Source organism: Canis lupus, chromosome 6 (genome assembly GCF_011100685.1).
Source record: "Canis lupus familiaris isolate Mischka breed German Shepherd chromosome 6, alternate assembly UU_Cfam_GSD_1.0, whole genome shotgun sequence".
Lineage (NCBI taxonomy): Eukaryota > Metazoa > Chordata > Mammalia > Carnivora > Canidae > Canis > Canis lupus.
Window position 1 is genome coordinate 39373301 of NC_049227.1, and position 23379 is coordinate 39396679.

Below are 23379 nucleotides of genomic sequence, written 5' to 3' on the forward strand. Positions count from 1 at the left end.
CCCACCGCAGCCCGCGCGTCACCAGGTCACACACAGCCCCCAGCCCGGCGCCCCCACCCAGCCCCAAGGTCCCGCCCGCGCGCCCCCAGCCCACGCCCCCCCTGCCCGGAGGTCCCGCCCGCGTCCCCCAAGTCCTCGGCACCCCCAGCCCTCGCCCCCCCAGCCCCGAGGTCCCGCCCGCGCCCCCCAGCCCTCGCGCCCCCCCAGCGCCAAGGTCCCGCCCGCGCCCCCCAGCCCTCGCGCCCCCCCAGCCCCGAGGTCCCGCCCGCGCCCCCCAGCCCTCGCGCCCCCCCAACCCCGAGGTCCCGCCCGCGCGCCCCCAGCCCCGAGGTCCCGCCAGCGACCCCAGCCCTCGCGCTCCCCCAGCCCCGAGGTACCGCCCGCGCACCCCGCAGCCCCGCCCGCGCCCCCAGCCCGCGCCCCCCCAGCCCCGAGGTCCCACCCGCGCGCCCCGAGCCCGCGCCTCTCCGGGCCGGAAGTGGCGACGCGCGCTTCCGCCGGGCGGGGCCGTTGCTGGGCGGGGCGCTGACGTAGCCGGAAGGGGCGGGCCCGCCGGGAGCCAGGCCGCGCCGCGCCGGCCGGAGGGGCCCGCAGCCCTGACCATGGCGGCGGCGGCGGCGGCGGCGGGCGGCGAGGGGCGGCGCGCGGCCCTGGAGGCGGCGGCGGCGCCGGAGCGGGGCGGCGGGAGCTGCGTGCTGTGCTGCGGGGACCTGGAGGCCACGGCGCTGGGCCGCTGCGACCACCCGGTGTGCTGCCGCTGCTCCACCAAGATGCGGGTGCTGTGCGAGCAGCGCTACTGCGCCGTGTGCCGCGAGGAGCTGCGCCAGGTGCGCCGGGCCGGCGGGGCCGCGCGTTCGGGCGCCGGGGCGGGCGCGGGGCGCGGCCGGAAGGAGACTTTGCCTTCCTGTGTCCGGCGGGGCCCGCGGGGCCGGGCCGCCGGCTCGCGGAGGGAGCGCTCTGCACGGGGACGGTTCCCGCCGGGCCGGGAATGGGCTTGGGCGTAGCGGGAACCGGACCTGCCCGTCTGGGGGCTTTGCCTTCTGGGGCCCCGGCGGGGGGGACGTGGGCCGGAGCCCGGGGCGGCCGCCCTGCAGGCGGAGGGCCCAGCTGGGTGCCCGGGCCCCGCGGGTGTCGCCGCCGGGCCCTCCTGACGCTGGAGCTTCCACCTCGTGCGGCCCACGGCGCCCAGACCTGCCCACCGAGGGGGAGGCGGGACCCTCGAGGTTTCCTTAGGATTCTTGAGAATCGGGATAAAAGTGCTGCTGTGAAGTTCTCCCCCTCCCTGCCGATTGCAAGAGGGGCTGGGGGTGTTGCCGACCCTGCCCGGACTCGGAAGCCCTGGAGGGGGTCGGAGGGCCCCGGAGCTGTCCCCCCCCTCCCCTCCCCGTAATGCCACCCGCTGGCTCCGAGCACCGGGCCGCAGACCCCAGGTTTGATTTGAGATGCGTTCTTCCAGCGTTGGGAGATTCCTCTGGTTGTTCGTGGAAAGCTTGGGCTGCTGACATCTGCCAGGGAAGCTTTCTTCTTCCTAGAAGTGACGCAGGAATGGCATTCTTGGGAACAAGGTCTCTTTACTTGTGTTTTTCTTTTTCTTTTTCTTTTTTTTTTCTTTGTTTCATCTCTTTCTTTTTGTTCTTGTTTTGGGTAGGCATTCGTGGTAGGGGAGCTAGGGTGACGCTCTGATTCCACGAGCTCTCCTTGGACACCTACTCTGCTTTATCAGGAAAAGACAGTTGGAGACACGGTCAGCCTAACAGGGTGGCCAGAGACAGACCTGGGAGAGATCTGGGGTGCAGTCGTCCGGGAAACCTTGGGCCTGTGGCTGAGTGAGCACCTCCCAGCTTTGCCAGAGGCTGCCATGCCGGCCCGTCCTGGATGGCATGAGCTAACTCGAAGAGCCAGGTTTCCCAGTGCACCTGTAGTTCTCTTCCAGGAAGGCCGGGGCTGCAAGTCTCACTCGGGAGGTGAGCAGACACCTATGCGTGGCGATTACAGCCAGCGTCTGGCCTCTCTTATTCCCCGTGGGTCCCACACCCTCCCAGGGCTCTGTGGCAAGGGGGTGTTGACATGAGCTGTCAGCAGGCTCCCGCTGGGGTGTGCTTTGGCACTGGGTGCCTTTGGCCGATTCTGGCATCCTCTTGGGCCTGGCCTGAATTCCTGGGCAGCGGGAGGGTGTCCTGGGAACTTTGAGAGATGATGAGCCTCTCTATTCATCTTGCTTCCCTCCCACTCTTGAACTTGCAGCTCCACCCTAGCTCTCCGTGTTCCTTTGCTGAGTTCTGCATTGTCTACTGAGTGTCCTGTGCCCGTTAGGGAACCCCACAACTACCGCCAGCCCCTGAACCCTGCCTCTGCCCTGTTCTCTCTTATGGGACCAAGTCTTTGTAAAAACCACAAGGAAAGCATGCCAAGATGCTGCGTGGAACAGGCCTACGCCTCGACTCAGGGCTGCTTGTGCCCGCTGTGAGGCAGGCGTTCATTGCAAAGAGCAGACGCAGAGCAGCCCTGCAGCTGCTGGTCAGGCATGGAGCCAGATGGAGCTAGATTGCCCAGCAGGTGCTCGGCGTGGAGGCCAGGCTGGCTCCCAGGCAAGATCAATGTCAGGCCCCCCACCCACTGTCTTTCCTGGTCTCACCTTGCCCACGGTCTGTTTTCTTCTGACGGAAGATTCCAGTCTTGCTCTCTACCCTGCCTTGATGCCCATCTGTGTCACAGAGGTGTGCCCGGGCTGCTGTGTCCGAGCTAGTCTGGCCTCCCTTCCACTTCACAGGCAAGATGTGGGAGGGGAGGCTGATGGCAGGTCAGGGGGTGGGACCGCTGACCATTCTTGCTTTGCTGGTGTCAGGGCGCCTCCCCACCGGCCTGGTCCATCCGGGCTCCCCTGGGGCCTGTGCTTCCTAGGCGGGGCCCTCACTGCCCTCCCTCACCGCCGGCTCACTCTCGCCAGTGGTCACTGCTGGCACCGCCCATCCCCTCTTCCACTCACTTAGCGAGCGCCCACTGTGTACTGGGAGCAGCCAGTAACAAAGCCCCGGATCACACACCCACCCCTGTGGGGGTCCGAGCAGGGCTGTCATCCCATCTCCTTCTCCCTCTCTTCAGGACTGGCCCAGCCAACCTGGGGCCCACCGAGAGGTGCCTTTACCCCCTTTTTTTTTTTTAATTTTTATTTTATTTATTTATGATAGGCACACAGTGAGGGAAAGAGAGAGAGGCAGAGACATAGACAGAGGGAGAAGCAGGCTCCATGCACCGGGAGCCCGACGTGGGATTCGATCCTGGGTCTCCAGGATCGTGCCCTGGGCCAAAGGCCGGCACTAAACCGCTGCGCCACCCAGGGATCCCCCTTACCCCTTTGGACATCCACTCCCTGGTCTACCCAGGGGCTTCCCAGGATGGCCCATCCTCAAGTGTCTAGGCCTGGCCTGTACTTCTGTCCTCGGATCCATGACCCTCTCTCATCAGCGTGGTCACCAGGGTGGGTGGGTCTCGGGCTCTGCTGTTTGGATCCCTGGTTGAGCCACCGTGTCCTGGTCCTTGTCCAGCTACTCGGTTTCGCCATTCACCTCACCCTCTGCCGGAGGCAGGGATGCTGGCCACACCAAGTGGCACTGCCATCCTCTTGTCTGATCAATGCTGGGCTGGACACAGGTGCAGGCCTTGAGGCCCAGTCCTGGTCTTACAGCCTGTCTAGGAGGGGCTGTTAGCATTTCCTCACTCCCGCCTGCCAGCTCCAAGCCTTCCCGCCCTCTTTCTCAGGCAAACTCAGCCTTGAACCTCTGTGCATTTCCTTTCCTCAATCTCTTGCTGTGGTTCCCATCCCTTTCTGAGCCAACCCAGTGTCCCTGTCTTCTGGCTTGGCTCAGGTGTGCCTAGCACTGGCCGCCCCATCAGACTGCTACGCAAGCAGCCTGGTGGTCCATCCCGAGAAGTGCACCCCACCCCGGTCCACAGAGAGGGTGCCCACGGTGACACCCCCACAAGGTGGATCAGAGCAGACCTCTCAGAGGAAGGCGCTGGAGCCACAGAGACAGTGGTAACAGTGGCATCTCGCACGAGTTTCCTCTGGGGAAGGAAGTTGCTCCTTAGCTGAGTCGCCTGGACTTGGATGCTCTTTGGCTGGGGGTTCCCTTGCAGGCTGCTTGTCTAGCCACCTCGTGGGTGGGCACTGGGGCTCCTAAATCTGCTGCCTGTGTGGCCTCAGCACACCCAGGGCCCTGAGTCCCAGCTTCGGTTCCACAACAGACCGGGTGATCTGTGGTCGGCCAGCAGCACCTGCACCAGCAGCCAGAGTGGCGCTGCGCCTGCGGACCTGGCCCTCTCGCTGCTCCCCCCACCCCCAAGAAGCAGTAGGACCTGGGGTGGGGACTGGAAAGGCACCCTTGTGGGCAGTGGGAGGGCAGGCCCTGGGAGGAGAGGCCAGTGAGAGGTCCCAGGGCCTGGGGACCAAACCCAGGGGAGGGAAACCACGGGAGCGCGGCTGCAGTGAGGCACCCACCCAAAGTCCGCCCAGGGCGAGGGCAGATGGCCACGTTCACTCTGCCCGGACATGATGACGGGATGAAAGGCGTGCTGGGGCACTGCTCATCCTCCTCCATCCCCCAGGATGGGTGTGGCTGGACCATGCTGCCTCCCTTGGGCTCCTGTGGGGGGGTTGGGGGTCAGCTAGCTCTTCCCCACTGTGTCATCAGAAGTGGACACTGACTCCCCAGCTTCTTGCCCAGACGTCCAGGGAACCAGTCTTAACCATCCTGCTGCTGGGGGGCAGGGTGTCCACCCGTTCTCCCCAGCCGGCCTGTACTTTCCCAAGTTCATGGCCATTCTGATCCCAGACATTCTCCCTGGCCGAGCCTAGCTGAGCCTAAACAGAGCAGGGATGACCTTGACATGACCCTTCCCAAGATGAGGACTCTGAGCTGAGGTGCAGACTGGGTGGGACAGTAGTGGAGTGGAGGAGACAGAGAATGGGGGGGGGGGGGGGCAGAGGGGAGGGGGCCCTGGAGGGAGCAGTGCCCTTGCTGGCGCAGAGGGGAGACCTGAGCCTGTGAGAGGGTCCTGTGCACAGGGGTAGCGTGGCGGGCTGTACCTGGATGTGCCCGAGACCCCTAGGAAACAGGCTGCACAGGTGTCGGCACCCCTGACAGCTGGTTAACAGGCAGGAGGCGGCCAGGGTCTGTGACCAAGTCCTGTGGGGGCACCCCCTCTCCTGTGGCATCACGAGTGGACGGGGTGGCTAGGCTTGACGACGCATCGTCACATGGCTTGTCCGGGTGGCATTGTTTCCATTGCTGCTTCTTGGACCGCATCTCTCCCTCCGCCTCGTGAGAGCCACCCTGTGTCAGCACCCATGTGATTAAGCCCTGGTTTGCCAGACCATGTGGTCCCTGTCGCTACCGGCCCAGGGGTCACTGCCCTGGGGGTCACTGCCCCCGGCGGTGACCTCCATTCCTCTGGTAGGGCTGTGGATGAGTGGGGAGCCTGCCGCCCCCTGGTGGCGAGGCTGGGTGTTGTGTCGTGTCCACCCCCCCACCCTTGACCCCAGGCGGCTGTGCTGCAGGTGAGGAGAGGAGCGCAAGCAGCCCAGGCTGGCGGAGGGCGCTGCCCACGGGGGGCCCACCTCGGCCTTCTCACCGGGCGTACACAGCCCTGCTCACGAGCCCCATCTCGCTTTGGTTCCAGGTGGTCTTTGGGAAGAAGCTTCCTGCCTTTGCCACAATCCCGCTCCACCAGCTGCAGCATGAGAAGAAGTATGACATCTACTTTGCTGATGGAAAAGTTTTTGCCTTATACAGGTGAGAGGGATCCTCAGCCCGGGCTCCCGAGGGCCTGTGGGCAGCGCTCCGCTGGGGATGGGCCCAGCCCCGGGTGGGTAAGGGGGCAGCCCCAGGTCAGGGCCCGTCCTCGGTCTCCTCCTGGAACAGAGATGCTCATAGCACCTCTCCTGGGGTGGCAGCAGAGATCGGGCAGCGGGGGAGTTCAGGGAAAGCACTCGGGTGTGGGCACAGAGCCTGCTCTCTGGGCCCTGTGAGGTGCACACGAGTTCCTGGGAGTTGGGCTCTTACCCGTGGTGAGGAAGCCCTGTCGAGGGTACTGTTGTCCTGGGCATGATCCTCCTCCTCCAGGTGAGGGGGTGGCCCCCGGTTGGGCCCCGTTGTGTGCATCCTGCAGCCTTGTGGGATTTGGGTCCTGTCCGGGAGCGGCCCTGGTTCCGTGGTTGGAGCGCCCGTCCACCTGGCTCCTGCTCCTGGGGCGCGTGCAGGGGCGCATGCAGGGGTGGCAGGAGGTGCCAGGGCTCGCTCTGGGCGGCAACACTGAGTACCTGCGGGGTCGGGGGGCCTCGGTGTCTCTCTAGGCAGCTGCTTCAGCATGAGTGCCCACAGTGCCCTGAGCTGCCGCCGTTCGGCCTCTTTGGGGACCTGGAGCAGCACATGCGGAAGCAGCACGAGCTCTTCTGCTGCAAGCTGTGCCTCAAACATCTCAAGGTGTGCCCTGGGGAGAGCTGGGCACAGGACCTGGGCCCCTGGGTGTTCGTGTGTCCCCCGCCAGCTCTCTTGTCTCACACGGGCCAGGCAGAGAGGTGCTCCTGGTGTGTGTGCGGGGGCTGGGGGCGGGGGGAGACTGAGGCAGCCCTGTTGTCGTGGGGCCGCGGGAAGGGGCTCGCCCGTGCCCAGCACCCTTTTCCCTACAGATATTCACGTACGAGCGCAAATGGTACTCGCGCAAGGACCTGGCGCGGCACCGCATGCAGGGGGACCCCGACGACACGTCACACCGTGGGCACCCACTCTGCAAGTTCTGTGACGAGCGCTACCTGGACAATGACGAGCTGCTCAAACACCTGCGCCGCGATCACTACTTCTGCCACTTTTGTGACTCGGATGGGGCCCAGGACTACTACAGGTGGGCGCGGGCCCCGGGTGCCAGAGCAGGCTGGGCAGGGCCACAGGCCGGGGTGGCAGGGCCCCGCGGGCTCCTGTTGACACCTCTGCCCCACCAGCGACTACGCCTACCTGCGCGAGCACTTCCGGGAGAAGCATTTCCTGTGCGAGGAGGGCCGCTGCAGCTCGGAGCAGTTCACCCACGCCTTCCGCACCGAGATTGACCTCAAGGCCCACAGGACGGCCTGCCACAGCCGGAGCCGCGCCGAGGCCCGCCAGAACCGCCAGATCGACCTGCAGTTCAGCTACGCCCCGCGGCACTCACGCCGGAGCGAGGGTGAGCCAGCAGGGCCTCCCTTCTGGCGAGCGGGCCCCCGGGCTCCAGCCCCCCGCCCCGCCCCCGTCCCCACCCCGCGGTCTGCAGACTCACACCCGGGTCCCCGTCTGACCCGTCGCGTGTTGAGCTTGTGGAGCCTGCATCTCCCGGCCCCTCGGCGCCCTGAGCGTCTGAGCAGGCTGCGAGCCCAGGGATCTCTGTGCCCCCTGCCATCCGGGGGTGCAGTGTGGGGGCCCCTGGGCTGGGAGGATGGGTGCGTGCCTGCTGTGTGGGGGTCGTGCCCTGGGGGTGGGGAGGTCGGCTCTGCGAGCTGGAGCACTGGCCTCGGTCTGGCTTGTGACGGGCTGTGTGCCGGCCACAGGGGTCATTGGGGGCGAGGACTATGAGGAGGTGGACAGGTACAACCGCCAGGGCCGTTCAGGCCGGGCCAGCGGTCGTGGAGCCCAGCAGAGCCGGCGCGGAAGCTGGAGGTACAAGAGGTGGGAGGATTTGCGTGCCGCTGACATTCTGGCACCACCCTGAGGCGGTGGCGGCAGCTGGCAGCTGGGTTGGGACCACACACGGGGACCAGGGGACTTTGGCTTTCTGGTGTCTGGTGTCCCTGGCTTTCTGGTGTCTGGGTCCCAGGCGGCAGGGCCCGTGTATTGTCCTGAGTGAGCCCATGTTCCCTCCTTTTCTCTCTACTTCGAGCCAGGACAGCAGGACCCTGCAGGCGGGGATGGGGAGAGGGGCCTGTGTCACTGGGGGTTCAGTGTGGTTGTGCCATGAAACACTCGTGCTGCAAGCACGTGCTCAGGCCAGGTGCCATCCCCAGTAACTGGTGAGATGGCGGCCCCCGGCCCACCGAGCACTGGGCCCACGTGCTGCCTGGGAGCCCCCAGCCTGAGTCCGGCTGGCTCGGGAGTCCTACTGTGGCCGCTCTCCTGCCAGCGAGGGCGAGCTGGCCCTGGCTATAAGGCCCCAGGACAGCTCCAGGGGCCCAGGCCTGGGGCAGGTGGGGGAGGCCCCTCCCCAGTTCCTCGCTTGGCACACCACCGTCGTCCCAGGCCCTGCCCAGCCTGAAGGCCTCCCCCTCCCAGGGAAGAAGAGGACCGGGAAGTGGCAGCTGCCATCCGGGCCTCAGTGGCCGCGCAGCAGCAGCAGCAGCCACAGCAGGAGACACGCAAGAGTGAGGACCGGGAGGAGGGCGGCAGGCCCAAGAAGGAGGAGGCAGGGTTGCGGGGGCTCGAGGAGCTCCGAGGCCCCCGGCGCCCAGCCCGGACTCAGGGCGAAGGTCCAGGTGAGCTGGCTCTGCCGGCGGGCACCTGGGAGGTGAGCGGCCAGCTCCCAGCCAGCATGCTGCCTGCACGGACAGGCCCATAGTCCTGGGCTCACCCTGGGCGGGCTACTCCAACCTGCTGGACACGGCTCGGCCCTGACGCAGGTCCTTTTGCGTCTTGTAGGCCTCAAGGAAGCCTCACCGAACGATCCCGTGAGCCAAGAGGGCCTCCCCACGACCAGCCCGGCCACGGGGGCCACCCTTCCAAGGTACACTCGTGCGGAACTGGGGTGAGGGTGGAGGGCTCCTCCAGAGGGTGGGTGTGGGGCAGGCTAGGGCCCACAGGCACTGACGCCACTCCCCTCCTGGGCTTAGCACCCTCCCAGCGCCCTCTTCGAAGCTCAAGGATGAAGACTTCCCAAGCCTCTGCGCCTCCACCTCCTCCTCGTCGAGCTCCGCTGCGGCAGCCCTGGGCCCCTCAGGGCTCGCACTGGCCTACCCGGTCCCTGCCAGGGGCAGGAGCGCCTTCCAGGAGGATGACTTCCCCGCCCTGGTGTCCGCCTCCAAGCCCAGCACTGCCCCCACCAGCCTCATCTCTGCCTGGAACAGCAGCGGCAACAAGAAGGTGGCGCATCCCAGTGCGGGGGCCCAGGCTGCTGGCGGGAGCACCCAGCCCCCCAGGAAGGCTGGCAAGGGGGGCCAAGGGCGGCAGGAAGGGCGGGCCGGTGCCCTCCGAGGAGGAGGAGGAGGACGGCCGCAGTGGCCTCACGGCCCAGGAGCTGCGGAGCGTCCCCACCACGGTCGCCGTGTCCTCCCTGCTGGCACTGGCCTCTACCCAGACCGTCACCAAGGTCGGCAAGAAGAAAAAGGTGGGCTCAGAGAAGCCAGGGGCCACGTCACCGCCCCTGCCGCTCCCCGACAGAGACGGGCCTCTGGGGGCTGAGCAGGCCCCCGCCACGACCACCGGCAGAGCCGAGGGGCCCGTTGCCCTCATCGTCAATGGACACACGGAAGGGCCGGCGCCAGCTCGCAGCACGCCCAAGGAGCCTCCTGGGCTCCCGCGGCCCCTGGGGCCTCTCCCCTGCCCCCCAGCCCAGGAGGACTTCCCAGCCCTCGGGGTGCCCTGCCCCCCCAGGATGCCCCCTCCCCCAGGTACGTGTGTCTGGCTCTGGCCTGCTCCTGGGCATCTGGGAGGGGGCGCTCCCTTGGGCTGTGCTGGGGGGCAGTCCCCGGCCAGCAGGCAGCGAGAGGGCCACTGCATGGTGGATCAGCTGCCTTGGAAGCCTGGTGGCACTGCTAGGAGCTGCCCACTGACCCTCCATGTCTCTTGGCCCCCTGTGAAATGGGGCAATCCCAGTGCCTTCTGGAGGCGGGGGAGTGAGTCACCCTAGGCCAGGATTGCTGTCAGGGAGCACATGCTGGCTTCTGGCCTCCTGAGGCCCTGGGCCGAGGTGCGGCGGAGGTGTGGCTTATGGACGAAGCCTGGCCTGGGGGGCTGGGGAGCAGTAGGCTGGAGGTGGGAGCCAGAGGGCCGGCCCTGCTCAGCCAACAAGACTCACGCCTGCAGGCTTCAACGCTGTGGTGCTCCTGAAGGGCACTCCACCCCCGCCTCCCCCTGGCCTGGTGCCTCCAGTCAGCAAGCCACCCCCTGGCTTTTCGGGCCTCCTGCCTAGCCCCCACCCGGCCTGTGTCCCCAGCACTGCCACCACCACGAAGGCGTAAGTGTGGGTGGGCCGCCCAGCCCCGTGCCCTGGAGGCCAGGGAGTGCCCTCACCTGGGGCCACCCCAAAGCCGTAAGCCTTCACTTCCTCCCCATCTCCCGACCCCCAGGCCCAGGCTGACACCTGCGCCACAGGCCTACCTGGTGCCCGAGAACTTCCGGGAGAGGAACCTGCAGCTCATCCAGTCCATCAAGGACTTCCTGCAGAGTGATGAGGCCCGCTTTGGCCAGTTCAAGAGCCACTCGGGGGAGTTCCGACAGGTCAGCCAAGCAGGGGTATGGGGGGCCGGCGTGGCCACCGTGGGGGCTCGGGCCTGGCCTGGGCATGACTGGCTTTGGCTCTGGGTGGCAGGGCATGATCTCTGCAGCCCAGTACTACAAGAGCTGCCGCGACCTGCTTGGGGAGAACTTCCAGAAGATTTTCAACGAGCTGCTGGTGCTTCTGCCTGACACGGCCAAGCAGCAGGAGCTGCTCTCCGCACACACGCACTTCCGAGGCCAGGAGAGGCCTCCGGGCACCAAGGCCAAGAAGAGCAAGAAGAGCGCATGGCAGGCTGGCCCCCGGGGGGCGGGCCTGGACTGCTGTGTGTGCCCCACCTGCCAGCAGGTGCTTGCACACGGCGACGTCAGCAGCCACCAGGCCCTGCACGCCGCCCAGGACAACGACTTCCCCTCCCTGCAAGCCATTGCCAGGATCCTCACGTAGCTGCTGCCAGCATGGGCAGGAGCTGCCACACCCACGAGCCTCCTTCTTCCTTCCTCCTTCCGGGCTGCCACGCAGCCAGGTGAGGCCGCCTGTCGAGGCCCCTCAGCCAGCCCGCCCACCGGGGGTCGCCAGGAGGGCCCACCCTGTCCTGTCGGCGCACCGCCACATAGGAGTGCATCCGCTTTCCTCCTGGGAACGGGGCGAAGACCTCTGCCTCAGTGGTGGGCTGGGCTTGGTTTGTATTCTCATGCTTTTGGAAGGTGCGAGGGGAGGGAAGGGCCGGGATGTGGAACCTGTCCGTGCCCGTCAGAGCCGGTGGCGACAGCGGCCCTCTCCAGGCCCGGAGCCAAGGCAGCAGCACCGCGGCCCCCGAGCCAGAAGCTGCAGGCCCACCAGTGCTGGCGTCAGATGTTGAGGGTGTTGTGTAAACAGTTGGCTGTTTTCGTGATTCAAGAACGTTCAGGATTAAAAGCAGACACAAAATTGTGCTACTTGAAGTTGAATCTTTTTATGAGACAAACTGAATCTGCGATCTCAAATTGCCTCTGACCTTTTATAAGACCGTGTATCTTCAAATAAATTTATTTTGCAATAATGCACAGAGCTGGTGTTCTGAGCCTCTCTGCCCTCCCAGGTTGCCCTGTAGCCCAGAGGACTCGGCGCTGTGAAGACGCTCCGGCTCTGGTGGGCAGCCAGGGCCAGCGGGGGTGGGGGACGAGGTGTGCGCAGAGCTGGGCAGCTGGGCTCTGCCCTCAGGAAGCGGCAGCCAGTCTGGGCCCGGGGCCCGGTCCTGGAGATCTGGTGCTGCCCGGGCCTTCCAGGAATAGACACAGCCATGTCTGCCCTGTGCTCGTATCCCCAGTAAAAGCCTCCTTCCAGGACGTGGGAGCCCCCAGACTCAAGGTTTGCACCCACAGACTAGTAAAGAGCTCTCACAGGTAAGAGCACTTCAGAAGCAGTGGAACGAGCATGTGAAATTCTGCAGGAAATAATGGGCGCTTAATTATTTGGACTCCGTATTCTGAAAGGGGACCAGAGAAATCGCTGCTTTCTGCCCTAAACACACATAAACCGTAAAAAACAGTTCTAGACACAGTTCTAGCCACATCCAAATAAGGCAAAGAAAATGTCCTTACATGAGAAGAAACATGTCTTTGCACGTGAGGAAGGGGGACCCACGATGATGAGGGGCCAGGGGTACGTGGCGCTGCCTGCCTGTGCCTGGGACCGCGGCGGTGCTTGTGGGTGATGGTGGGTGATGGCCGGGCTCGGCCCAACCGCACACAAGAGCCTTCACCCTCCTCACCCTCCACTGGGCCGTGTAGAGCCACTTGCCTTCCCTGGGTCACCAGTGGCCCCTGCAGCTGTCCCTCTGCCTTTGCAGACCCGAGGACAGCCAGCCCCACAGAAGACTAATCGGGAGAATGGGGTATGTCCTTGACCACATTGAAAACGAGCTCTTCTTAACGAAGCAAGGACCACAGTCGCACAAGGCAGCACTGAAGCGGTGCCTGCTGTGTGCCAGCCCCGCTCGGGGCTGCCCGTGTGCCGGCCCGGCTCCTCTGTCCACCCCTGTGACTGGAACTACAGAAGAGGGGCCTGGGGCACACACAAGTTGGAACATTTCCCCAAGACAGCCCTGCCTGGATGTGGCAAAGCCAGCATTCCAGCCCCAGGGACGCTTCTCAGGCCACTTGCCCTCAGCCAGGATGTTATTAACTAGTTAGAAATCTTAGAAATGAGCAAATAACTGATCAAAACAAAAACAACCCAGTAGCTGGGTTCAGAAGCAAGCAAGACGAAGCTGGGGAAATCTCCAGAGGCTGAGTTAGCTGGTTGAGGAATGCGGCTCTGGAAGCTGCACGGAGCACATGCTGGGGTCCCAGAACAGAAGGTGGTGATGTGGGGAGAAATGACTGCGTTTCCGCGCAATGGAGAAAGAAAACTGAACACACACTGGGCACCCGGTGCGCCGTGTTGGAGGAGGGTGTGCCTCTTGATCACAGACTGGGTTGTGAATTCAAGCCCCACATTGAATGTGGAGATTACTTAAAAATGGTTGTTCGGGAACATCTGGGTGGCTCAGTGGTTGAGCACCTGCCTTTGGTTTAGAGTGTTATCCCGGGGTCTGGAATTGAGTCCCACATTGGGCTCCCTGCAGGAGCCTGCTTCTCTGTCTACCTGTGTTTTGCCTCTCTCTCTGTCTCTCATGAATAAATAAAATCTCAAACGGTTGTTCCAAAAAAGAAAAAAAACACTAACTAAGATAATTCTTTGAAAAGCCACATCTCGACAGAACACAACTCAGGAAAAAAAAAAAAAAACCTTAATACATTTTACCAAAGAGAAAAAGCAGATAGCCTATGGAGAAATACAAACAGTAATGGTCAATAGTACAGGATCCTAAAGGAGCATGCTGGAATCCTTTCAACGCTGTAAGCAATAGGACTTCACATTTATGTTCCCAATAAAACTATCCTTGAAGAATGTGGGATGAAGCTCAACCGGTGGACTGAGGAAGGAGCCGAGACATGTGCCGCAACAGGAAATAATCCTCCTGCTGTTCTCAACAGGAGAGACGGGCGTCTCCCCCAGCATTTCAGAGAGTCCACTCTGAGCTGTCCAGCAGCACAGCAGGGGGATGTGTGGTGGGGGCCTCAGGGACCCTCAGAAGAAAGGCATCAGCCCAGCCTCCACCTGCTGCCCCTTCCTGGGTTCTGGGCACCCACGGGGGCAGGAGTAGAAACGACTCTGCAAGCAGTGTCTGTGCCAGGTAAACTCACTAACAGTCTTTTATTGTAAAGAAGTTGCAGTTGAAACATGGGACACTGAAGATACACAATCACTGATTGCTCTTTCAGAAGAGGGAGAGAAAGATCCATATATACAAAAATTGTAAACATGTTCACTTAAATACTCACACAGAATTGGTCTATGCTACAATGTACAGGGTTGTCACCCAACTGCAACTCCACAGGGAGGCGCCTGTCTGCGAGAATGGAAGGTGGCAACCGCATTTGGTATTGACAGAATGTGAAAAGCCAGCTTCGAGCAATGCATGAGTAGTCAGCTATACAGAGGGACCCCAACCTCAGGCTGCGCCTTAAAACAGAGTGCAGGGCAGGGTGCTGAGGGGCTGGTCCAGGAAGCCAAGGGAAAAAGGGATTGCACAGATGGGCCAGTCCAGGGCATGGTGGGCATGTGCAACCTCAGGCCTCCTTCCTTGTGAGGGGCCTGTTTTGCCAGGCCCCCAGGTGTCCTAAGCCTCCCTTGGACAAGACCTTCTTGCTGGGGTGGGAGAGGGCCGGTGCCCAGGCCTGTATGCAGCCATGTTGTGCCTTCCTAGCCAAAAGTGCCCACACCCGGGCAGGCTCCTGGGCCTAGACAAGTCGGGACAGGAGCAGAGGCTACGGACAGCGGGGCTGCTTGCAGGGAACTATGAGGTGAAGCCCGAAGACCTGACCACAATCACAACATCAACGGGACCAGGCTACTCTAGTGAGCCTGTGACAGCAAACGCTTGGAGGCTCCGGACAGTGTGCACACAGCCCCACGGGGTGAACCGCCACAACACGAGCAGGGACAGTCACGGCCCCGGGGGACATGGGGTGGGAACAGTGCCCGTGCTCCCAGGGCCAGCCCCCGCCCTAGCTATGGAGGGCAGCGAGACCCCTAACCCCAGGGTGGACAGGTGAGCCACAGGCTAGCTGGCTCACCAGGGAAATGGCCCCCTCCCAGGCTGATCCACTAGGCTGGAGGACACATGTCCAGGGTTGCACATCCCGACCTAAGGCCTGGGGTCAGCGACTAAAGGGACAGGGGGAACGTGGGGTGGGGGGCACCCTAGGCACCCTGGGGGCTACCTTCTCTTGGCCCCAGACAGCCCTCAGTGGCCACCCTCTCTGTCCCTGGCGCTAGGCCAGGAGGACCTGAGGGGGGTCCCGGGAAACCCTGGACCCTGGCTTGGTGGCAGCCGTGGAACCCTGGTGGGGGCCTGCCGGCCACTAGTAGGCAGGCACCTGGTACCCCTTGGGGCTGGTGTCCAGAGTCTCGGTGAAGGGAGGGCTCTGGTAGGTCTCCGTCCCCTCCACGCCGCTGCCCACCGGGTAGCCGGGGTAGGCTTGACCCGCCCCGGTGCCCAGCTGCTCCGTGGCAAAGAGCGACATGTCCGTGCCCAGGCGGAACCGCTGTAGGGCCTTCACAGTGAGCGCCACCTGAGGGGGAGCCCGGGTCAGCCAGAACCGACCCCGCCCACCCCGCCCCGGCCCGGCCCCGCGGCCGCACTCACCCAGCTGAGGATGGAGAAGAAGCTGAAGGCGATGGCGGCCCGCGCCGCGTCTCCCGCCTGCAGCGTGCTGGGCCCGGGCGCCGTGCGCTGCCACTGGTTGGTGAGGAAGCAGAAGCCCACGAACCACAGGAAGGACCAGAGCCCTGCGGGCAGGCGGCGGGTCAGGGGAGCCCGCGCCGAGGCCCCGCCCCGGACCACGGCCCCGCGCAAGCCCCGCCCGCCGCCGGCCACGCCTCCACACGCGCAGCAAGCCCCGCCCCGCCCCGCCCCCCTCGCTCGGCAAAGCGCTGCCCCCGCGGAGCCCGGAAAGCCCGCCCACCGCCGGTCACGCCTCCACTCGCACGGCAAGCCCCGCCCCGCCCACCTGAGAAGCCCAGGTCCAGCAGCACCGCGCGGCGGCGGTCGCGGACGCTGCTGATCTGCTGGAAGCGCACGTCGAGCAGGAGGAAGGCGGCGCAGGCAAGGAAAGCCCCGAGGCCGAGCGCGACGCCGAAGCGGCAGGCGCCCGCGTTCCCGTTGAAGACGCAGCGCAGCTCGGGCCCGCTGTCGGTGTTCACGTAGCCCTCGTTGACGATGGGCCCAAAGACGGCGATGGAGAACACCTGCGGGCGGCGGGCGGCGCTCAGGGCCCCGCGGGGGTCTCCTTCCCGCTGTCACCCACCGCGGTGCTCATGCCCTCCAGCCGGTCTCCACGTTCCCGGCCGCGCGGGGCCCATCTGTGGTCGGGGGCTTCGGGCACCCCTCCCTCAGTCCCCCGCGCATTTAAAAATTATGGACCGCATGTCCTATGGAGTATCTACTATGCCCAGCACTATGCTTAAAACCTCTTCTTTACCCGCATTCCTCGTAGAATCCTCCCCACAAACCACAAGGGCTCACTGTGATCCCCTTTATGATGGGGAGGTGGGGCCCCAATTAGCGAAGTCATTTGGCTGATAAAAGACGGGGTTGACATTCAAACTGGGTCACTGGTCCTGTGCGGGGGGGGGGGGGGGGGCGGGGGCCTCCAAAAGTAGGAACACGAGGCTTCACCTGGACCAGTGATTCTAGGCTCCAGCGGGTGGCGCTGTGGGAGGAGGGGCGGAGAAGAGGGGGCCAGAGCACAGGGGGAGCAGAGCCAGCGCAGTGGCACAGCTGTCTCCCAGGCCCGGCACCGAACCCACCCCTAGCACCTGGGAGCTGTGGGGCCCTGCTTCCTAACATGCCGAGTACAGTGCATGCAGTGTTGGGGCCAGGAAAATAATGCCCACCCAGCACCCAAGGGATAACAGCCCAAGTGACTGAGTGTCGCACCATAAGTGTTTGGGCTCAGAGGGTGATACTGTTGGGGCACCTGGGTGGCTCAGTCAGTTGAGGGCCTGACTCATGATTTCTATCAGGTCGTCATCCTGTGGGTCATGGGATCAAGCCCAGAGTAGGGCTCCGTGCTCAGCTCAGCAGGGAGTCTGCTCAAAATTTTCACTCTCCCTCTGCCCTCCCTGCTCTCTTTCTCCCTCTCTAATAAATTAATTAATTAATTAAAAAAAAAGAAAGGTGATACTGTTGACCTCCGGGGTTCAGTCAACTTCAGCATCCCCTTACCACAATGGGTGGAAGGCAGGTAAATGGTGCAACACAGTCATTTTACACTTTATTTATTTATTTAAAGTAGGCTCCGTGCCCAATGTGGGGCTTGAACTCATGACCCTGAGTCCCGTGCTCGAAAGACTGAGCCAACCAGGCGCTTCTGGACCACAATCATTTTAAACCAGATGCTGCTCCTTCAACTCTGGGCAGCCCCGTGTTTCTAAAAAAAGACCTCCAGTTTCAACTTCATTTCTCTCCTCTCCCTCTCCAGCTCCTTGAGATGGTGTCAGAGGGAAGCCCAGGTGCAGGGCATGGACATGTCCGCCCAGAGTGGTCCACAGGTCGGAGCGGAGCTGGCACCAGAACACAGGGTTCCTACTTCCTAATCGCGCCACCCTGGGCATCTCTCTCCTGAAGACCAGGGCGTAGGTCCCGCGGACACCAGGTGCCACTGGCTAAATAAAACCCAGACTCCGTCACCCACCTCCTCTCCTGCCTGGAGAGGGGGGAAGGAGGAGCTGGCCATCTGGCCTAGGGATGCCCCAGTCGTCTGGGCTGTCCCCAAATCTGGCCCTCCCGCACCTCCCCCAGGCAGCCCTCCCAGTGCAGAGCCCCTTCTTGCTGCCCCGCCCGGGGGATCCCAGAGCACCCCCAACCCCCAAACACACACAACTGCAACTGGAAGGCCTGGGAAAGGGCCAGCTCCCTTGGAAGGAGCCTGGAGGACGTGTGTGCGGGAGAAGACGGTGTAAGCGCCGCCCGCTCCCCTCGGCTCCCACGGCCCCTCCGCGTGCTGCGGCGCAGAGCTCGAGCCCACTCGCGTCCCCGCCCCTGTGTCCGCTTCCAGGTCGTGAGAACAGGAAAGACGGAGCGAGCGCAGAGGCAGGGGGCTGCGTCAGACCTCGGGGGACTGGAGGCGGGGGCGGCGGCCGGTGACCTCTCAAGGTCCCGGCGGGCGCCGTCGGCCCCCACCTCCGCAGGTGGGCGCGCCCTGCCCGGTGACGTCACCCCAACCTGCGGCCGGCGGGGGAGGGGCCGGCGGGGACCAGGATGGGGGCGAGGATGGGGGCGAGGGGCGAGGGGGGGCGAGGGGCGAGGGGCGGCGGGGACGAGGGGGGCGCGGCGGGGGCCGGGGCCACTCACCCAGGAGGCGACCCGCAGCAGGGTCTGGGGCCGCCGCGCGAAGCTCACGGGGTCCAGGGCGGCCCCCGCGCGGCCCGCGCCGAACGAGGCTCCCTCCATGGCCAGACCAGGAGGGACGCGCGCCCCCCGCGCCCTCTGTCTGTCTGTCCGTCCGGCCCCGCCCGAGGCCGCCGGGTGCTGCCGGAGCCGCCGCTGCCGCCGCCGCCGCCGCCGCTGCCGCCCGAGAGCGCGCGCCGACCGCGGCGGGGGCGCGCGGGGCGGGGCCGAGCCGGTGCCCCCCGCCCACTGGTCCGCGCGGCGCAGGGCCCGCCCCCCGCCCCTGCCCCCCCACCTGCTGGAGCCGGGCTGAGCCCGCGGCCCCGTCGCGCCCCGCCTGCACCGCCCCTCCCGGGCCCCTGCGCTCGGCCCCGCTGCAGCCCCGGGACCCCGACCGCCCGCCCCGCCCCTCTGCGCCGGGCTCTCCGCGGAGCGAACGGGTGACGGAGCCGCACCGCCACCCTCGGGGGACGGGAACCCGACTCCCTCGGACCGGAGAGCGGGTACTGGACCCTTCCCTGTGACCCCCCTCCGTGCCGCCGGCCTCTCCTGAAGAGGGTTCTAGCCTCCCTGACAGGGCGGGGAAGGCCTCTGCCCCCCCCCCCGCCCCCCAGGCCCTTGTCCCGGAGGCCAGAGCCCGCAGGCCAGCATGGGGGGGTAGGGACATCTCTGCCGCTTACTCTCGGTCATTCCAAGGGCGCTCACTCAGCCTTCACACTCCGGGGTCTCCCCAGCGGACTTGTTTCCGGCCCGTTTGCTTTGGGGCCAGGGGTGGGAAGAAGCTGGGGAGATGATGTGGCGTTTGGCCAAGCTGGGGCCCCACTGGGTCTGTTCTGCAGATCCCCCAGCCCAAGTTAGACAGGGTCCCTCCCTCGTGCTCCTTCCTGGCCAGCCTGGCAGGGTCCCGGATGACTGCTGTTTCTGTCCAGGGCATTGACAGAAAACTTTGCAATTGTTGGGAGTTTGCAGTGCCAGGCACTTCACCACCCCCCGTGGAAGGTAGGGATTGTTATTACCGGGTCTTCATTCCACGAATAGGCAGCTGGCCGAGTTCTTCCATCACACTGGGGAGTGAAGAGCTGGGACGGAAGGTGACGCCTGGTCCACCCCATGAACCTGTCTCAGGGCAGGTGTGGCCAGAGGTTCCACTCCCGAGGCCAGGACACTGCATCCAGGCTGTCACCCTCGTCTGTTGGAATAGCTCCAGCCTGTCCTCAGCAGCATCCACTGCCCCTTTAGTCCCAGGGGTAATTCTGACGCTCCCACACTCCTGGAAATGCTTCTGGAGGTCACCCTCTCTTCACGTCCCTATGTCACTGGCCCTTTCTCACTACCCTTTTGGGGTTCTCTCTTCTGGTCCAACCTGTGAGCTCCTGTAACCTCTAAACTTTGGAGGCCCCAGGGCATGATCCTGGGGCTTTTCTCCTTCCTCTTGGCGCACGCCCTTGGTCTGCGTGCTGACAGCTTGAGCCAAAACCTCATCTCAGACTACGGTCCCGCTTGATTTAGCCTGGATTGGGGGGGGCGGGGGTGAAACATCCAGGAAGCCAGAGTTAAGGGAAAGAGGGAAGTGAGGGAGGGCAGGAGGGAAAGCATATCCAGGCGGTGTTCCTGGGCCAACCACGGCTTCCCTAGAGAAGCTGGCTGATTCTCCCACTAGCAGGTGACTTGGGAGAGACCAGAAGAAGGCCACATGTTGGGCACAGTCCATCAAGAGAGGGTGGAGAGGAACAATTCTCTGCTGGCTGCTCCCTGCCTCCAATCTCTGCATCACTGTCCTCCCTGGGGAGGCCCTGCTGAAGTCAGAACCGATGCGGCACCAGTTGGGTGAAGGTGCCAAGGAACCGTCGATGGGGCATACGTACAGTTGCTAGGCCATTCTGGCTGGGAGCCCAGCCTGGGAACAGGTGTGGCTGAGCAGATCTGGGAAGGCCCAAAAGCTGGAGGCAGGTCAGCCCTATGCCCGCTCCACCTACAGCGTTCTCCAGGGGACGGAGAGCATCCTCCTGCCACTAGGGCCTGAATCCCACGGTCAACTCTGGCTCCTTTCTCTTGGCAGCTCTGCTCTGACCCACCCTGGGGCAAACTCCCCACTCAGCTGCCACAGGGTGCCTGCTCTCCCCCATTCCTGCCTCATCCTAGCTCAGGAGCCAGAGGAACCTGCCAGAAGTCATTTTTTTTTTTTTTTTAAGATTGTATTTATTCACGAGAGACACACAGAGAGAGGCAGAGACACAGGCAGAGGGAGAAGCAGGCTCCCTGAAAGGAGCCCGATGCGGGACTTGATCCCAGGACCCTGGGATCACGCCCTGGACCAAAGGGAGGCGCTCAACCACTGAGCCCCCCAGGCGTCCCTCCCGGAAGTCATCTTGCCATTCCTTGCCATTACTCCAAATCCTCCACGACTTTCCTGCCACAGAAGGTAGGTATTAAAACAAAGTCCTTGTGGGGCACTTGAAGACTATGTACCATCTGACCTCCCACTCACCCCTGACCCTCCTTAGCTCCAGCACTCGGCTTCCTTGCTGTTCCTGGGACTTCCCAGGTTGCCTCTGCACTTGGGACCTTGCCCTCCTCCTATGGAGCAGAACTTGGGACAAATGGAAGCCATTGCCTGGAGCAGCAAGGGCAAGCCCTGTCCACCACGGCAAGTTTGACACAAAACACACCGAAGCCACGCCCTTGGCCACTCCTCCATTATTTTATTTTGGTTTCAAGCTCTGAGATTGGTTCCACAAAGCCTCTTGACAGGCCTGGTACAGGTATGTGCTGGATGGGAGGCGGGCAGCAGCGTTGGTGGACTGTCAGAGAAGCAGCCTGCCTGTGCTTTCCTTGTAGACATTGAGCAGGGAGGAGAGCTCAACCCCCAGACCTCTTTTCTGAACTGCAAACAGCACACAGCCTGTAGAGTTACAGTCACTGCAGCCGGCCCTTGCTACACGGTCATGGCTGGGAGACAATGGTCTACCTCAAGGAGCAGGACAGGGAGCCCTAGCAGGCCTGTCACATTCCTGTGTAGGGAAGCGGGCACCAGGGTGTGGGGTGAGCAGGACACCACATCCCAAACGTAAGGCACAGCCTGGGCTGCTCCCTCTCGTTCACCTACAGCCGCACGGGGCCTTGGCTGAGGAAGGGCCGTCGAGGTGTCTGCAGCAGGCACCTCTGCTCTGACTACAAACCTAAGAGGAAAGGGCCCCATGAGCAGTCTCTGGGGACGATCCAACTGAGACACAACAGGCTCTGGCTCTGATGCACTTTAATGAGTGCCCCATCCCCCTCTGGCCAGGCTGCCCGCAGGCCCGGACTGCTGTTCCACAGCTCTGCCGGCCACTATCTAGTCACAGGAGCCATCCTTCCAGCCATCGCGCCAGCGCTCGTCCACTTGTGAGCAGTCGAAGTCCGGCTTGCCTAGTTTGCGGTTCACTTCATTGTGCAGGCGGCACAGCCACTGGGTCAAGCAGGCCCGAGTGCGCGTGTCCGGCTGGTTCCTGCATATCCTGTGTGAGGGAAGCATGTGACGATGGGGACAGGCAGTGGCCCCACTGCCCCTACCCCATCAGTTCCTTGCCTGCTGGATCCAGGGAGGAGAGCTTGGGTATTGCTGCCAGCTACACCCATGAGCCCTCTCATGCTCTGAGAGGTAGGCATGCCCGGAACAGGCCTGATCCTGCTCTGTCCACCACTGGCCCACTCCTAGGCCTGCTCAACCCCTTATCTATGGAGCTCAGTAAACCCAAGACATTAAGGCACTCGTCATGCAACTTTACAACCTCATGCAACTTTACAACCTCGTAACAATCAGGAAGCCTCACCCCAGCATCCCTGGCCCCGGGCAGTGTGTGAAAGGGGTGGCGCCAGCACAAAGGCATAACTGGAAACCAGACCTGTTGCTAGCACCTGGGGCCCTTGGGCCTCAGCCTAGCAAGAGACCTGTTCTAACTGCCCAGGTTCAAATGGCAAGGGCTGCCCCAGGCCCCGCATCCAGGCCAGAAACACCTGTGGGTGCCAAATAACAGCTCTTGCGCTCCCCAGTGAAGGAAAGGTGGCTGCTGGGAGCAAAAGCAGTGGGTTCTCAAGCCTTACATGCAGCAGTCCTGCTATAGAAGTCAGGCAAAGTGGACTCATCCACCTGCCCGTGCCCCTAGGAGTTCCAAGCAGGGACCTCTGTACGTGAAGCCCCACCAGGAGCCTTCTGGCTGCGACAGCAGCAGTGCCCAGCAGCAGCCCTCAGCAGCAGCCCCAGGCAGCTGGGCCTCTGAGGGGAAAGGAGACGGCTTAGCTGGCCCCTGCTCTGGGCAAGCCGCGGCCACCGCTGCCCCTTTATGACATCAGCAGGGGCCCCAGGCTCCAGGTGGGACAGCTCCGCCGCCGACAGGCAAGGTAGACACACTCACCTCTTCCGGATGTCTTCAGCACACTCCTCGCACGGGTAAAACTTGGAAAATAAATGTATGAACTGGGTCATGTCTCGCTGCTGTTCTGGGGTGGGCAGATCGGGGTAGTAGGCGGCCAGGGTGTGCAGGACAGCCCAGCTGTGGCGGCCCAGTTCCTCGCGATCCTCAGGACAATCCTCCCTGAACTTGCCGTCCCGCTGCGGGCGGAGGCCGACCAAGGGTCAGGGCAGGTCGTGTCCGGGGCCCGACGCCCACGCGGCTCCCCCGCCGCGCCCCGCCCCGCCCGGGCGCGACCCCGCGCGCGAACGGCTGAAAGGCTGCAGGCCGGGCTCCCCAGGGGCATCTGACCTTCTGCTGCGTCCGCATCCACGTCTTGAAGTCCACGCAGGCCCGGCAGGGCCGCCTCCGGGAAGGGTCCTCGGCGACCTGGGGCTCGGGGGTCGGCGCGGGGGCCGAGGCTGCGGCGGACGCATCTCTCCGCCCCGCGCCCCGGCCGCGCGCGTCCGTCACCAGGTCGTCCATCACCTCCGAGCGCGCGCCGCCGGGCAGGAAGGAGAAAAGGCTCCCGCCGCCGGAGCGGCTCCGCTCGCCGGGCGCCGCCATGTTGCCCGCGCAAGGCCTGCCGGGCCAGCTGGGCCTCCAGAGGGGCCTCCAAGTCGGCCTCCAGGCCAGCGCGCGCGCCGCCGCCAGGGCGCGGCCACAGGAGCCGGGCAAGGGCGCAGGCGCAGGCGCGGAGGCCGGGCTGGAGCTGGGAGCGGGGCCGGGGGCGGGGCCGGCTGCCGGCGGGGGGGCGGGGCCGGGTCCGGGGCTTGCGGAGCGCGCCGGAGAGGCGGCCGAGCCTGAGGCCGGGGTGCGGGTGGGCGCGGGCGCGGGGCTGGCGACCCGGGTCCTGGCCGGGCTCCCGGGCTTCGGTCCCCGTCCCGAGCCCGGCTTGCGTCGTCCGTGGCGGCGCTCCCGCTTCCTCCAGTAGAAGAGTAGCGTGTTGTGGAAGCCGCGCCGCGGCCGCGCCGTGGACTCCGGCTGCGGCCGGGGCGAAGTCCGTGTTGCGGCCCG

At 64.4% G+C, this 23379-nt stretch overlaps 3 protein-coding genes across 3 annotated transcripts; 1 reads left to right on the forward strand and 2 right to left on the reverse strand.

The window, feature by feature from the left end:
- Positions 1-602: 602 nt before the first annotated feature.
- On the forward strand, positions 603-11500 carry ZNF598 (zinc finger protein 598, E3 ubiquitin ligase). Its single transcript, XM_038538937.1, is given in 13 exon segments — positions 603-827; positions 5680-5792; positions 6353-6482; positions 6689-6900; positions 6998-7215; positions 7577-7694; positions 8295-8494; positions 8658-8742; positions 8849-9167; positions 9169-9625; positions 10041-10191; positions 10304-10454; positions 10546-11500. Coding segments are annotated over 13 exon segments (2733 nt in total). The 3' UTR covers positions 10900-11500.
- Positions 11501-13664: 2164 nt separating this feature from the next.
- SYNGR3 (synaptogyrin 3) lies at positions 13665-18091 on the reverse strand. Its single transcript, XM_038540763.1, has 4 exons — positions 17897-18091; positions 15552-15789; positions 15188-15330; positions 13665-15113 (listed from the first exon to the last, which is right to left on the reverse strand). The coding sequence occupies exons 1-4, from the start codon at positions 17993-17995 to the stop codon at positions 14904-14906; spliced, it is 690 nt and encodes a 229-aa protein (XP_038396691.1). The 5' UTR covers positions 17996-18091; the 3' UTR covers positions 13665-14903.
- Positions 18092-20614: 2523 nt separating this feature from the next.
- On the reverse strand, positions 20615-22944 carry GFER (growth factor, augmenter of liver regeneration). The gene is made up of 3 exons (XM_038540764.1): positions 22675-22944; positions 22327-22523; positions 20615-21429 (listed from the first exon to the last, which is right to left on the reverse strand). The coding sequence occupies exons 1-3, from the start codon at positions 22927-22929 to the stop codon at positions 21267-21269; spliced, it is 615 nt and encodes a 204-aa protein (XP_038396692.1). The 5' UTR covers positions 22930-22944; the 3' UTR covers positions 20615-21266.
- Positions 22945-23379: the final 435 nt, after the last annotated feature.